This window comes from Myxocyprinus asiaticus, chromosome 13 (assembly GCF_019703515.2).
Source record: "Myxocyprinus asiaticus isolate MX2 ecotype Aquarium Trade chromosome 13, UBuf_Myxa_2, whole genome shotgun sequence".
In the NCBI taxonomy this organism is placed as follows: Eukaryota; Metazoa; Chordata; class Actinopteri; order Cypriniformes; family Catostomidae; genus Myxocyprinus; species Myxocyprinus asiaticus.
Window position 1 is genome coordinate 31458890 of NC_059356.1, and position 16829 is coordinate 31475718.

At 37.6% G+C, this 16829-nt stretch overlaps 1 protein-coding gene across 1 annotated transcript in view; it reads right to left on the minus strand.

Annotated features, from left to right (window-relative positions):
- Window positions 1-274: 274 nt before the first annotated feature.
- LOC127450696 (voltage-dependent T-type calcium channel subunit alpha-1I-like) overlaps window positions 275-16829 on the minus strand; it is a 231779-nt gene continuing 215224 nt past the window's right edge. The window contains exons 32-36 of the mRNA XM_051714981.1: window positions 7236-7382; window positions 5672-5809; window positions 4554-4707; window positions 4054-4280; window positions 275-3706 (exon numbers count right to left, since the gene is read on the minus strand). Of these exons, the coding sequence (XP_051570941.1) occupies window positions 3104-3706; window positions 4054-4280; window positions 4554-4707; window positions 5672-5809; window positions 7236-7382 (1269 nt within the window). The 3' untranslated portion in view covers window positions 275-3103. The remainder of the gene's footprint in view (window positions 3707-4053; window positions 4281-4553; window positions 4708-5671; window positions 5810-7235; window positions 7383-16829) is intronic.

Genomic DNA, 16829 nt, shown 5'->3' on the forward strand with positions numbered 1-16829 from the left:
CTTTTTGACACAATTATAACTACATCTTTGGTCACTGACCTCTGAGGGTGAACAGCCTACATTATGAGACTAATATTGTGTTGAATAATAATGAAAAGTTGAATAATTTATGTAAGAAACACATTAAAATGTTAAGTTACTATACCAGTATACACCGTTGTAGAATACACAGCGTTTTAATGGAATTGTTGGGTGCTATTTTTAGAGACCTACCAGAGGGAGCCATTTATCATCATATTTTATCTGTGAATATTGGTAAAAATATCAGTCAAACTGATTATGTCTATTTTTATTGCTCTTTTTTTTTTTTTTTTTTTGCATGGGCAAATCAAAGTATTGTCCTCATGAATCACAATATCTTAGCCAGCACAGGTTAGACTGGAGCCAACAGAGCAAATCAGAGAACAGTTCCAGCTCAAAATGCACGTGACGACAACGGTCTCATGGGAAACTTAGTCTCTAATCAATAAAGCATGGTTACTGGGGAATGTGTGTTTTACATCAATACAGACTCAGCTCTTAAACAAGGAAGACCTCAGAGATAGGAAAATAAATAAATAAATGAAACCTCAAATACTCTAAAATGCATGTATGTATCTTTGTCATTGGTCACAGCACACATGCAATTCAATATACAAAAGGATATGTACATATGTTCAACCCAGTGACAAGACGCATCGAGTTTCGTGTAAATCTCACCCATCACCACTCTATACTGTTAAACATCAAACATAAATGAACATTTCATAAACATGAAATGATACTTAATATACGTATCCATTCCTTACGCTTTATACACTTTCAGTCATTAATGACAAACTGTATAGAAATTATTATGAAGCAATTAGCTTTCAGTTCACCTGTTACTGAAATTAAACCAGTCACCTCTCGTCTTTTGTCATAATGAAGATGCACAGATGTAAGCTTATTAGAGTGTTAAATATAGAGTCAAAATTAATGAACATTAAAATTTAACATATAGCCGTCCTCATTCCAGTGATCTGTCTTCCTGAGAAAACAGAGCATTCAGTAGTGGTATTTTCCAAGGCCCTGAGTTCTCAATGACTTCATTTGTTCATCTGAACCATTGGCAGCCCATCTATCTAAATTCTTGAACCGTTATAATGTGATCAGCCCTCATGTTGTGCAGGTATTGTTACTTAGGCTAGTAAACAATGGTAAATATTCTATTTGAAAATAAAAATAAAATCACTTTGACATCATTATGTATATTTGGGGAAAACAAAGCTACTATTTATTGCTGTAGTGTCAGACTAATCTTTAAAGTCTTGTGCACTAATAGCAAATTGTCTTAAGAACAGCCTGGAAACAGAGTAAGCCCTTTGTTATTGTGTTTTGCTAATAATTCAGCGTTCCTTAGTTCATAACAGTTACTTTGATGAGCGCCGTGAACGGAATAGGTACGATTAAAATGACAATCCCACACTTGGTCCTGACTAAGCGACAACACAACTGATGTAATGTACAGAGATCCTTACGTCATGGATAGACGATCAATACGGTGAAGTTCATCAACAGGTCAAGCTCAATTTTGAAATTCACCTGGATTTTATAAAAAGAAAACACATCAGGGGTACTAAATACTAAGGCAGACTAAACTAAGAATTAATCTTGAATGTCTGGAGTCTCATAGCTACAGTTTTTTCAAAGATGCTCCATTTGCACATAAAAAATAACCAACTGAGTCCATGCTAGATGAAATAAGCAAACAAGTGCAATTTTTAAAGAGGAGGAATAATAAATAAGAGATGTCCTACTGCAGTCTGGTGACCATGCTAAAGAAAATGTATGTATAAATAATTGATTCTGCTGCAAATCCAATCAACCTAGTTATGTCAAAATCAAATCTAAACATCACTGTCTTGCATTTTCTTCATCTGACATGCCATTTAAGGGCCAACATACAGTAGAGGCTCCTGGGTCCTTGTAGAAATGTTTAGATATCATGGCCTGTTCATAACCCTTTGTGTCTGGCTGTTTTCATCCAAGAGAAATCCCAAGAGTAAATGTAATCCACAGTTTTAGGATGTTTCTTCATTTTTTTCTTTTTTTTTTTTTTTTTGCTTGGTCCTGTTCATCTGAGCATATTATAAAACCAAAATTATAAAAATGGAAGCCACTAGCAGGGAATAAAGTCACATGAAGAAATGTTTTGGGTTGTGGGGAGGACAAAGTGACCACAACATGTGTATCACCTACTCCTTAATCCAGAGCATATCGATAAAAAAATATCGGAGTAAAAACATTACTGCTTTCATCCAGCATTGACATCTTCATGTGGTCTTAAATTTGTTAAATATGACTCCATCATGCAAAGGACTGTTATTTGCCCCTTTGTCCATATTTTCTTCGTCTCCTAATGCAAATGGTAGGAGATTACATAGTTCTACATTTACCATTGAATTAAATATATAAACAGTAACCAAACAATAAATAAAATCTAAACATAAATAAATAATTAAATAAATAACCAGACAGACAGAAAGATAAATCTATCTCTCCTCAACATTAAAAAGACAAACAAACTAACTGACATCTGAACGCATAACCTATAGCCTATAAAGAATGTGTATGCTAAAAAAAAAGTTAACATCTTAAACCCCTCTTTGAAATATAACTGCATGTACTCATTAAACCCTCTTTTAGAAGAGCCTTGCCGTATTCATCTTTTCAGTTCCTCTCTATATATACCTTTCTATTTATTTGATATAACTTTTAAACTAATTCACAAGAAAGCACCCAATCTCTCACTGAATCCAGCATATGGACAACTTTGCCTGTACTGGATGTAGTCTCCCTGTCATGATCCTTTAGGTTGCACAGACAGCTGTTTGAACAGTCCCTTCTGTCACTAGTCATGCACTAAGGGGCTGAACTGCTTCTCTCGATTCCTTCCATTCAGTTTCTCGACAGTACTGAAACCAGTGTCACGAGCAGATACAAAATGTTAACAGGTCACAGATGAAAACAGGGAAATAGAGAGATTTTTTGAGATGCAATGCCACATGTCAAACTCCTCTCTGAAAACAACCGAGAGATAGAGTAGTGGGCCTTGGAAATAACTAACACTAGCTAGAGAGTTTCATCTATTTTTTCTGGAGCCCATGATTGTTATGTGGCTTGTACTTTCCCCGCCTTTTCCCTGTGTTGCTTCTGACTGACGCTCTCTTCCTCTATTCTCCCTCTCTTTCCACGAGCTTGCGAGATTACCCTGTGGCTCTTTTGCTAAAGCTTGTCTCCCCTCCTTTTCTTGGGTTGTGAGAGTCCCCTGGTCTAAGCTGTCAGTGCTGTTGCACTTTTTCACAGATGGGGGCACTAGAGGCAGAAGCAGCGATGTGAGCGACAGGCTACTCGGCGTCTCCGAGAGCTGTTGGTTGTCGCATGTCTGGTTTAAGCTGCACCGTACCATCCCTATATTCTCATTAGAAGGATCTGTGGTGCCAGAGCTGCTCTTGCTGCGCTGGTGCCCCCTTGTGGTATGGAGGTTCTGTGCAGCTGGAGGACTGGGTCTCAGGGTCTCTGTGGAGAGGCTGGTTCGCTCATCAAGGAGCGTGTCCAAGAGGGGCACAGGGAGCTCAGGGTTTTGAGGGGCAGATACAATGAAACTGAGCCCTTCTTCCATGGTTGTTGGTAGGCTGCCCTCCGAACTTCCTGTAGCCAAGGAGGAGTCACTGTGAGATGGATACTAAAAACAGAGAGAGACACAGAGTGTTTAACAGTAACTTGGTATTGAGATGGAATAACAATATCTCACAGGTCTGGTCTGGTCTGATATTCAGAAAAATTCAAGTCATAATTTATGTAATAATTTAAATAATTTTAAAAATGCTCAGGCTTTTGCAGTTTGTGGAAATATTTATTCATTTCAGTGTTTGATATTAAAGACATTTTTGTATGATAAATAATTTTGGTACTGTGTTGGGTCGCCACTTGATTTCCAATGTAAAATTTGGGTCCTGATGCTAAGCAGTTGAGAACCACAGGGCTAAACCAATGCATAAAATGTACATATGTACATGTGTAAGCTCATACCTGTGTGGTGAGCAGTCTGGTATTGGCTCCAGGAGAGCGCAGAGAAGCCCATGAGGCTGGGGAAGTTAGTCTGAGCCCTCTTGGTTTGTGTCCTGGTCGGCCCCTTGGTGGTGCAGGGAGGGCCGCGGCTGCTGGATGGAAGAATTCAGCAGGGAGACGAATGGGAGATGTAGAACCTCCAGAAACTTCTACATCCTCCTTATTACTGCTGCTACAGGGAAGTCCACCTTCACACAAAGACAGGGGACAGGGTTTTCCAATTTGTCACTGCATTTTTTTTTCTTTTTCTTTTTTTTTTTTTTTGCTTGTTTTCACTCTGACTGTTAGTTTAAGTTTTGTTTTCATTTTATAATGTGTATCGAAATTAAAAGAAACTAAAATTGTCATGAAAATGTATACTAGCCTAGCTTAATTTTAGTTTTTCTTTTATTTCAGTTAACGAGATGTTTTCGTAAACCATAACAGCAATGGCCTGCAGTGCTGTGAAGGAGCCGTATTACCTATGCTGTGACGAGCAGGTGTGTTGTGATGCTGGTGTGGAGAAGCAGCCCCAGGACCTGTTATCCCTTGCTCTGCCCCAGAGCTGTGAACCCGAGAGGGTCGTCGCAACCTGCTATGACCTTCTGAGTTTAGGCAACCATCACAACCCCTTTCCTGAACAGAAACATCGCATGTTAGAGCTTTCAGGATCCTGGGGAGACTTTTGGCTCTCTGAAGCCTCAACATTTACAGTATGTCCACAAGGTTTCATGGTGAAATAAACCCCCTGCATCCAGGGCTCTTCTTTACAACAGTAAAACAGATTAAGGAATGATTAGGCTCTGCTGGATATACTGAGCCATCTGCCCCACATATTCTCCTGCCTCTTTTTACTGTGTCTCTAACAAATAGCTAGAGATGTTCAAAGTCAGGAGAGGAATTAGGCTAGTGGAGTTGCAAAGCTTCCTCCTCTCCCTGTAAAGAAACACATGCACCAGGAGCTGCAGGATTTAGATAAACTGCTTGCTTAGTTATTTGATTTCTTCTTATTAGTATGAGTTTGTGGTTGTTCTCACTGATTATAGTTCATTAAAGGCTCATAGCATGAGATTTAAGAGATTACAGCAGTTTATAAAGCAGATAACAGATCATAGAATTTATGTGAAACATTTTACAGGTATGTATGTTTCATATTGGCAGGAAAATAAAGTCTTCCTAGTAACAGAGTCGGATGCCGAATGTTCAGCATCATGATCAATGGGTATATGCCAAAACAACACAAAACCAAACCAAACTAAACAGGGGGAAACTGGGAAATGTTTCTAATGATTAAAACTCTTTAATGAAAAAAAAAAAAAAAAAAGATCAGAACAGAACAAAATTTCTGACTCAATGTGAAGAATTGTTTAGTTTAAAATCATTTAAAATCATTTAAAATCTTGTCCTGAAAATTTGGACCTGTAAATAGATATTTATGCTTCTCATTTCATTAATTCCAAACTATCACAGTTGTATCAGAAAATGACACATCATTTTAAAGATCTAAAATAGACACTTAGAACACTTAGATGATTGCATCAGATCTGTAGGCGTGTGCTATTCAGGAATGAAAAAATCATCTTCATGAGAGAAAGTTCACCTTGCCCTCCTTGGCAGCCAACTGGTACACGCTCTGCTCGTCCAGACTGAGGTCATCAGGCAGTGCTGGAGAGGATGACTTATCTGAGAGCTGCTCTGACCTCAGAGATGCCTGCTCCAGTTCTGCCATGTGGATCTGCTGTGGGACACAATTTATAGCATCAAATTGTGAGACAGTTTTAATAATTAGAAACCTTTTTTAGTAATTGAATTTATGCAGTCTTTTACTATGTGCCACTCCAATGGCTTTAAAGAGTTTTTAGAGTACATTCAACTGGTTTTAAATACTAAAACTACCAAAAGAGCTATTCAGTTGTCATTGGCAGCATAGTTCATGACATGACAATGATGTCTTTCCAAAAAATCCCCAAAAAATAAATATGGGAGAGAATTTAGAGTCAAACAGAGTGCGAAGTGAGAGAAGAGCTTCCAGATCAGAGATGGATGGAAAGCAGAGACAGGGGAGTAGAAACAGACTGATGGACTGACATGATTGGCAGCTAGACAGAATGGAGTACTGACAAGTGTGGAGGTTACTGCATGAATGACTTCTTTCCTGAACTGCGCCTGTCCTGTCTGTCACTGTGATGAACATAACCATTGGGAGATGGTGTGAACATAAATGTTTTTTGTTTTTTTTTACATAAAATGATGTGGTATATTACAATAACAGATTAGTGGACATAGTAGCAGAATAGTTTTTCATATTTGGTTTCATTTTACAGCTACAAGCATAGTATCAATTACTGACATTCACAATTTATCAAGTCATCTTCACTGTCTCAAGACCAATCCGGGATATTTCAAGTTATCTATCCTAACATTGAGCTTAATAAGATTTGCTTGAACATCGTTTGGGGATACAGGGCGAAAAAACCCCCACTTCTTACATGCATTTCTGTTTTCTTTCAATTTTTGCCAATGTTTCAATCTTCACAGTGGTAAATGTCTCTTTGATGACTAGAGAGTGCTTTGCTCAGGGCATAAGTTTAGTACACTCCCGTTGAGAGTTACAGCTCATTATGTTGATTCGGTAAAAATCAAATGCTTTTCTATTAGTATTAGAGAAAACCTTTTCCTTTTTGTCAGGAAAAATCAGTCATGTTAAAGAAGAAATGTGGAATTCCCGGCCCTCTGACAACAACAAATGGAATTGCAAAAATAATGACTGTTTCAAACAGGTTTCCCAAACACTCCCCCCATCTGCCATTGGTTGAAATAGTCCTGTCCCAAACTCTCACCACTGGTTGATCCAATGTTGCTGTGTCGGGATGCTCAAACAAACAGAACAATGTTTTGATAGTGCCACAGAGTCACAGTGGTTACACTTTTTCTGGGAAATCAACCTACAAATGGCTTACTTATAGCTGTCTCTGCTTATTAAGCTGGGATATAAGAAAGTATTTAGTTAACTGAAGACATGATTGATTTTATGGAGTCATATTATTGCATTAATCATTCGACTGCTTTTTGTCCTGGTATATTGGTTCAATGCTTTTTATACACATGAGTGCACATGCAACCAACACTTACACAGCCAATTCAGCCTTAGTCTGAAGTAGTACCTCTTGTGGATGACTCTTGCAGTCTTTGCAGACAGGTGGGGAGGAGTAATGATGGAAGACTGAGCCAGACAGGTTGTCAATCATCAGCATCTCTCCTTCAATTGAGTCTTTGATGAGCAGAGAGACACTGTCCAGCCACAAGTTCTCCTGGGACACAAACACGCATCACCAGAGTTAATAACACAGAGATATTACCAATAACTCTCTATGTTAGTGCAGGGCCATCGATTGGGTGTTTGAGGGTCAACCTCAGCCCTTTTGACAGGAGCGGCCCACTAGGTCCCAACTAAAATGTGTGAAATAATCGATTTACTGTGGTTTAATCTGATTAATTTTCGGGGTCTATCCATAAACATTTTGTTCCATGCTAGTAGTGAGGTGCAGTGCATACTTCGGACAGTCATTTAAAAACTCCCTTAAAATTAGTAAGAATTAGTCAATTGTAATTCAATAACTTTAGGATAGAACTATAGAAAAATATAGTGTACTCTGAGAAGGTCTTTGTGCTAGAAAACAGAACATCCTAACCACTTCTACACATGCCCAGACTATAATGAGAGGATAGGGTCAGGGAAAGGGTCTCCTTCACTGTCACAGATCTGGCCTTAATGATGAAGTTTGAGAGGAGTCTTATAGCCGTAGAGCTTCAAAGTGCAGCTGTACAGAGGGATAAGGCTGCAAACAGTCACACACTCCTACACACACTGCATGCATACTGTTGCAGCCCAGCAAAATTATTTTAGGGAATTAATTTACAATGCTAAAAGTATTTATTAAAAACTCATGTCTGATATACATCTCTTTTGAAAAACACAACTTAAGCCAGCCTAAGATGGTTTGCTGGTCTTAACTGGTTTAAGCTGATTTAACTGATGTCCCAGCCTGACCAACTGACAAGTGCCCAAATCCCCTCTAAAACTATCAAACTAGACAAGCCAGTGGCCAGCTAAGACCAGACAACCACCTTAAACTGGCTTAAGCAGTTTTTCAGCAGGGCTTAAAAGTTTATGAAAAATAATTTGCCTTTAAACTCAAGCTCTGAACACGTAAACAAAAAACAAAAAAACAAAAAACATTTCACCTGTATCAGTCAACCTCTGTTTTAGCTTACCTCATAAAAGCCACATCATTCAATGTTAATATCAAGAAAGAAAAAAAATTATAATGTTGTGTTTGTACGATTCCTGGCAAAATGTGATTTGGGAGAAGGAAAAAAAATATGACTATGGCCCTTCCTTTGAGAGCCCAATATTCAATTTACTCTACAGGGCAATTTAGGAAGAAGTCAATTGAAGAATCTATCCAACACAACCATAGTGTTATCTAATGACAATCATTTATTTCTCCAGGTAATTGTGCTCTTTGCATCAGTGCCGGCTCATCATGAGAGCCAACAGTTTTTAATTTCCTACACACACAAACAATTAAGTGGAAATGACTAATTTGAGATAGATGAAAATTGATCAACCCAAGTGTGCCTCAAGAATCTATAATTCTGACTGCAGGTTATTAGCATGCTAACTATTATTTAAATCAAATGGGTCTAACAAAATCCTTTACAGTAAGAGCTCTATATTAGTGATCCACAGATATATATATATTTTTTACAGGCGATGCAGATACCAATATCGAGAGAGCAGGTTGGTTGATAGCCGATATAATGCTGATATATATAATTGTAATTTAATGATAGCAAAGAATATGCTGAATAGAGCATTTTTGCCAACTCAGAAGGCTAATTTCGCCATAGGTTTCTTAAGGAATTTTTTTGTTTAAAATAGTGGTTTTCTATTTACGAGGAAAATGAGGTATGAGGCTAAAGGGATAGTTCGCGCAAAAATAAAAACTGTCATCATTTCCTCACTCGCATGTTGTTCCAAACCTGTTCCTATGGACTTCTTTTCTTCTGTGGAACACAAAAGGAGAATAATAGCCAGAGTCACCTTTCACTTTCATTGCAGCTTTTTTTTTTTTCATAGAAAGAAATGGAGACTGAGTCTGTCAGTCACTAATATCCAGCATAACATCTCCTTGATTGTTTTGTGGTATGCCACGTGAGTGTGTAAATGTGGCAGAACTTACATTTTTGGTTGAACTAATCCTTTTATATTACTTGAAGACATGGCCATAACCAGCTATGAGGTCACCATCTACGAAGTAAATTTTTCATATTCAAAAATAAAATGTAATGCTATATACAACTGAATGAAAAAAATCAGTGGTTGAAAACTCCTTTGAGTGTCTGCATGCATGTATAATTCAGTTTAGACAGTTGACTGGATTCTTTAGAGTCCGCAAATACTACAAGAGTGTGACGAAATGGTGCTGTCCAGAGGTGAACACAGCCACCATTTGAATATGACAGAATTCTCTGTTATAAACCCATCTGATATGAGAACCTTAAAAGATCTGTGCTGAAGCTAACTGAAACAAGATTAAACAGCCCTAAAATATTAAACTACAGTGATGAGGTAAACAGGAAAACATCGTTCCATTCACAAAGGTAATTGCAGGCCTTTCAATCCACAAATCAGCACCTTTATAGAAATTTACTTTTCAGTTACTTTAGTAACATTAACTGTAGTAACTATTGTATTTTTTTCATCTAACAATGGTAATGTGGTGCATGGTTTTACCTGTGATTATCATGATCTTACTAATACCATAGTTAAACTTTGGATACTATGCACAAACAATGGTAAATTGTCATAAAGGCAACTTCAAAGCAGAATTTAACAAAAGAGCCGTAAAGCCTGGACACCCATGAATTAAGGATGAAGCTATGTCCTTTTCTCCTCTGTAAATATGTTATGTTCTAATTAACATTAATTGAAAGATAAAGTGAATTAAATAATTTATAATTTTCCTTTGGCAAAAGGAAAACAACTGATATGCTATAAATAATATAATATGTAATGGAGTTAACGTAACCCTAGGTAAATGAGTTGCTAATTACCTTTTTACCGATTTTATTGTAGTTAATGAGTACATTTTGCTGCCCAACTCAAAATTAATGCTTCACTGACAAATATGCATTTCTATGTGACAAAAATGCAATATTAATATTGTTAACTGCATTTGCGATTAAAAACTAATATTAATACTGGTTTCTGTACTTTAATTTTATGTATAGAATAGGTTGCATTTGTACGTGTAATTTTTGTAAAATTCTTGAAATCTTCAAACACTGTGGCAAACAAAGTTTCAAAATGCACCTCAACAGCATTAATGAGATTAGAACTGATGATTAGCACCTGCAGTGCCCAGTGTTAAAGGATCACATACACCTCTGTAGTTAAGATACAGTTCAGAGGTTTAAGCAACCAATTTATGGTTCCAGCCATGACCCACAGAGATAATGGGCCGCTTGGGTCTGGTTACGGCCAAAGCACGGAGCAATGCGGTCATTGCCTGTAGTGGTAGAACAATCATTTTCAATATGGCTCTAAGCATGAGCGTGACATTTATGGGTGTTTAAGTTTTGATCGTGCGGTCGTGGGTCATAAACCGTACCAGCAGGGAAATAGTGTATAATTGGCAGGAATGTAGTTTTTATGGCATTTCACCATGTGGGGCATGTAGTGCTCATCTGCATCTAAGCATATGGATATGTTAGAGCTACTAAAACAGGTGGAATTTTACATGACTCTCCATAATCCTGTGTGTGCATGTCCAGACCTTCTCTTTTGTTGAGCATTCTGTTGGCTTACCTATGGCAAATCACTCAACACATGATGTGAACAGGTGGAAAAGCAGCATTTCTTTGCCAGTCTTGCGCTTTTCTGAAGGTTGTGTTTCACTGGAAGATGAAACAGCTAGAGACTCAGAGCATTCTCTCGCTCTCTCTTTTTTGATTTCGCTGTTTCGACACTGATTCAGATGAAAATGAATGGGCATTTCTGGTGATGCAAAGAGATACAGCAGCTTGCCCATATCTCTAGCACACCTGGTTCTCCGCTTGCGTGCAAAGTCTTCATTCGTTGTACAGTAATTACACTGCCGTGTTAATTATGCCTGGGACATGCGGCATGGCGTGTAATGAATAACGTGCACAAATGTAAATTGCACAAAGGTGCCTGGGTTTGTTCCTGGCAGGCAGCATATGCCCTAACCCTGCCCCCACACTAATAGGAGCCTGTAAGGCTGAGTAGGCTGCCAAGAAAAACTCGGGACACCTTTCTCGTATCATGTGAAGTTTCAGCAAGTAAAAGAAACAAAAGAAAAAAGAAAAAAAAAAAACTGATACTGCATTAATTGCTTGTGTGTGTGCGCAAGAGAGCACTATCATCGATGGCCGTGAGAAATGCAAAATTATGATTATAATACAATACAATGATTTTTGGGAACATGCATTGCCACTGATTTTGCATAACCACAATAGACTTGATACTTGATACATTTCTAGTGGTTGACATTTCTACTGGTATTTACACTTTGACGAAGAACCATGCAGCTGCTTGATGGTCTCGTTATAAAGCATCAACAAGGTATGCCGTTTTAGAAGGTTTTACTGTCTTGCAGTGCGTGGTTATGATGTAATAGAATTTTCATGACCATTGAAGATCCAAGAAAAAGAAACTAACAAGCACTTGTCCAAGGGACTGCCAGCGCACCGGCGTTAGAATCAGATTACTGTAAATTTGGTGTGCGTCATCCTCACGCAGTTGTGCAAAGAGGCTGTTATTAGTAGTGACATTTCATGAATTTTATTTATTTTTATATTTGAGATTTTGCTTATCACGTTGAGTTAGACGAGGACGCTGACGTGCTGTTTACTGTTATCATGCATTTTATGGATTTGCACCTTTTATGGATTCTCACATTTTAATTTGACTTTAATTTTTATCAGAATCTTGCGTGTGTGTGTGAAATTAATCCGTCATTATTCAAAACGCTGTCCTATTGTATTTACTAAACATGTAGTGTAATTTATCATTGTTTGGCCCAGTGTAGAATTTGAACTTTAAGAATTTTGAGCTTTGTAGAATGCGTGTTTCATGGAATTCTGTGCATTCAGGAAAAAAAAAACATTTTTGTTTTGTTTGTTCCGTTATTAAAACTTTGCCTGTTTTGAGTTTGCTGAGTCTGTATGTAGTAAGTGGGGTGCTTTCACACTAGCACTTTTGGTGCATAACTGAGTTTGAAATGACATCAATGTTCGTTTGGATGATGCACACCTGTGAACCACACCCGAGTCCACTTTAAAAGGTGGCCTGGGGTACAGTTCATGTGAACTCAAATACAGTTTGCTGCTGATATGAACACAATCGTGCCAAATCGTGGCAAGTGAACCGCTATTGATGATGTTAATTTAGCATCTTGCAGGCTCCGGATCACAATTATAATGGTATAATACATTTCTCATACCTACTTGTGTCCAAATAAATCACCTTTAGAGAGCAGCTCACATTCTTCAATTCTTGCAACACATACGGGGGCTTGCGGCAGACAAACACTAACATTTTTCACATCATTACACATTCAATGCATCCCTGGCAGACAAACACAAGTGTTGTTTTGTGCATGTAAAGTTTTGGTGGTAAATCCAAAGAGATGAATACTTTAATAACGCTTGTCTTCTTGAGTTGCCTAGTTACAGTGGTAAACAGCTGCCGCTTGTACTAACGTTGATGACGCAATCGTACAGTGTTTCTAACCCAAATAATATGATGTGAACAGAGAGCAGGGGGAGAGGAAACAAACTCAGGTTTGGTCCAAGCAACTGAACCAAATTCGAAAGCACCCTTAGTTTTCTGTAAATCACAGCTGACAGGTAGTCTGCCATGGCCCTTGAACTTCACATGACTTTGTTTCGGTTTGGTTCAGTAGGTGATCTAATCATGTTTCCTTTGTGCTGAAATGTGGTCTAATTAGGTTGGCAGAATAATTCTGGGCCTGGATCACAGCCTGTAGTGAGTTGGCTAAATAGGTGTTAACAGAAGAAAATGACTAAATTTTAAGCATTTTCAAAGCTTTATAAATCATAAATATACCTATGCCTAATTTCTGCATGTATTTGTGATGTTCAAAAGTACTTTGAATGTTTTTTCAGGAAATTCTGCATGCACATTTTCAATTGGCAATCTCAAGGCTGGTAACTGAGCCCAATACCCACTATGATTTTTTCATCTTTATTTCATCTTTATCATATTAAGCATTTTCCTCTCATTGGTCAGTGTAATATATACTAGAGAAAGACTTTTAGTGGTAAATACCCGCCACGCATGGCGTGGCTTTCAGAAGCCAGCATGGCGTCTACTCCCGTACAGGGAATGGCACTCCTGTCACTCCTTAATGGGTGCAGGTGTGTACTGGAGTCCGGCATGACCGTTGAGGACGTAATTTTAGTGGTAGGAGAGCAAGTAGGTTTTGATCAAATCATTTTGCCATCACATATGAACAAAGCTGTTGTGGTGTTTTTGAAAACCAATACTCGAATTAATCAGTTGACTGTGAGCGGAATTTGGGTGTAGGAGGCTTTTGTTTCTGTTACCCCACTTTCTGCTCCAGCTTCAAGAATCACAATTTCCAATGTGCCACTGTTTGTCTCCAAAGAAGAGATTACAAAAGAACTCGCTAGATTTGGGAAAATTGTGAGCCCTGTGTGAATGGTTCCATTAGGGTGCAAAAGCAGCACACTTAAACATGTTCTGTCATTTAGACGACAGGTGTACATGTCTTTGAGCTCCCCAGAATGAACTTTAGATGTTTCTTTCCGTGTTAATCATAGAGAGAACTCTTATATAGTTTATGTGAGTACCGATCATTTAAAATGTTTTGATTGCGGAGACCTGGGACATAAACGCCTTTCATGTCTGCACAAAAAACAAGGTTAATGATCAGCGACCGAGGCAAATGACACTGGAGATATGGAGAGTAATAAAAAAATAAAAAATAAACAACAAAAGGAACTTAAGCACAAGCCGAAGAGACTACAGATGAGGTAAATACAGTGGACGGTGAAAATGTAGTAGCCTGGATGTAGTTATGATGTAAATGCTGGTGTAAGTGTTGCTATTCATAAGAGTGTAAATGTTGCTGAGGAGACTGATAAAAAGGAAGATACTGAGAGCATGGCTCAGTTTAATAACAAGGATCATGCAGATGAGTCAGAGGAAGGCCAAGGAGATGATATAGATGTACTTTCACAGTGTACTGATGAAGGCTCTAAAGATGATGAACAATGGCCAGATGTGTCTGAAATGCCAAAAGGATCTGAAAAGGACCTTTTCACTGTAGAACAAATAAATGTTTTTATTTTTATTTTTTAGATGAAACCAAAGGAAAGGCTGGTGTTGAAGTGGGGGATTTTTTTCCTGACCTAGAAACGTTTGTGGCTTCTGTCATGTGGGAAAGGAAAAATAGCAGTTATAAGGAATTATCACAACAGAAACATTTCCGTCTTAAAAAGCATATGACTGCAATAAGGCAAGGAAAAAAGACTGGCAAAGAGAGGCTAATGAGAGGAAAAACAAATAATCATTATGGTTTGCAACTTTCTTTTTACTGTTTCTTTCTCATGTCTCTCTTCCTTATGGGGATCTTACAGGTGGGGTCTCATAATGTTAATGGGTTGCGGGACAGAGCAAAGAGTAATGCACTGTTAGAAACCTTGAAAAACCTCAATGTTATCTTTTTACAAAAAACAAAAAACACATAGTGACCCTAAGAATTAGGTTGATTGGGGGTTATGGTGGAAAGGAGAATGTTGTTTTATTCATGGGACAAATATAAGTGCAGAAGCCTTTTCTCCTCAGCCACAAAAGCTAAGGTTTTGTTTAAAAATGAAATAGAACCAGGGAGGTTACTTGTAGTAAGAGTGAAAATAAACTATATTTTATTTGTTTTTGTGAATATCTAAGCTCCCAATAGAAGGACTGATAGATTCAGTTATTTAATAAACTGGAACATACTTTAGTACAACAACAGGGTAGTGATTTAATTGTTTTAGGGGTAGATTGGATTTGCACACTTAATTTCACAGTAGATTGAAATGGAGAGGAACCACATGAGCAGTGTGCTACTGTGTTAACCAATATTATTGAATCTTTTAGCTTCTCTGATGTGTGGAGAGAAAAAAAAAAACAGCTATACAGCAGTATACTTGGTGAAGATTAATACTGGTAGAGTGTCTGCTGCATGGTTGGATAGAATTACATATCAAATAATATGAGAAATAGAATTGTACATTCTGCTATTATTCCTACAGCGTTCTCTGATCACAAAATAATTGCAGTTGATTGCAGTTTGGAAATAATAACTCAGAGTTATTGTTGGCACTTTAATGTGAAGCTCTTGCATGATTAAAAAAAACTTTAAATCTATATTGGAAAAAATTGGGAAAATGCATATTAAAGGGTACTGTCAACAGTATACCTCCCATCTACATTGTGTTCAAAGAAGACTTTAGAGTGGCTTGAAAAAGAAATGATTAGCAATTTATTAGCAATTATTTGAAAAGAAGATATTAGCAAATAATTCTGTTGATCTTCAGGAGAAATGGAAGGATATGAAACATCAGTTGAGCTCAATATTAAATGTAAAAGTTAAAGGAGCTCTTGTGAGAAGTTCTTTATCTTTAAGGGACATGGATGGTACAAAATCTTATTTCTTTAATTTAGAGCACAAATTTGGTCAAGAAAAACATATGAACAGCCTAAAGGACATTAATGGACATGACACTGCAGATCCTATTCAAATGCGTCGAATTGCTGTGGATTTTTGTTCTAACCTAAATGCTGCTGACGGTACATATACTCAAAATAGAAATGATCTGCTAAAAGATCTTTCTCACCTAACTTCAGAGCAGAAACAAGCATTAGAGGCTGAACTCAATTTTGAGGAGATAATTGTTGCAGTTATGAACCTCTCCTCTGGTCGTGCATCTGGAATTGATGGACTTCCTGCAGAGTTCTTTAGGAGTTTTTGGACTATTATTTGGCCTGACTATTTTTAAGTTGTAAAGGATTGTATTCAAGAAGGAGTCCTCGTTAAGAGCTGCCAAAGGGCAGTTCTTACATTACTTCCTAAGAAAGGGGATTTAACTTTGTTAAATAACTGGAGACCCATAGCAGGATTATATTCTGAATATAAAATACTGTCTAAATGTTTAGCAAATAAGTTAAATAGAGTACTATATGGAATCATTCATAGTGATCAGTCATACTTTGTAAAAGAGAGATCTATTACAGATAATTTACATTTAATGTGGGACATTATTGATTATGGTTTTTCCAACAACATTAATATGGGTACTCTGTCATTAGACCAAGAAAAAGCTTTCGATAGAGTAGATCACAATTTTATTTTTGAAACTTTACAAGCTTTTGGATTTGGTGAAAATTGTATCTCAAAGATAAGACTTCTTTACACTGAAGCTACTTGTATGGTCAAAATGGCTGGTGGTGTGAGTATCCCCATAAAGGTACAGAGGGGAATCAGACAAGATTGTCCACTCTCAGGCCAGCTTTATAGTATAGCCATTGAACCCCTTCTTTGCAGACTGAGGAAAACTTTAACTGGTTTGCATGTTAATACCAAAACTTTACAATATTCCATAAAGGTATCCGCATATGCTGATGATGTCACAGTCAT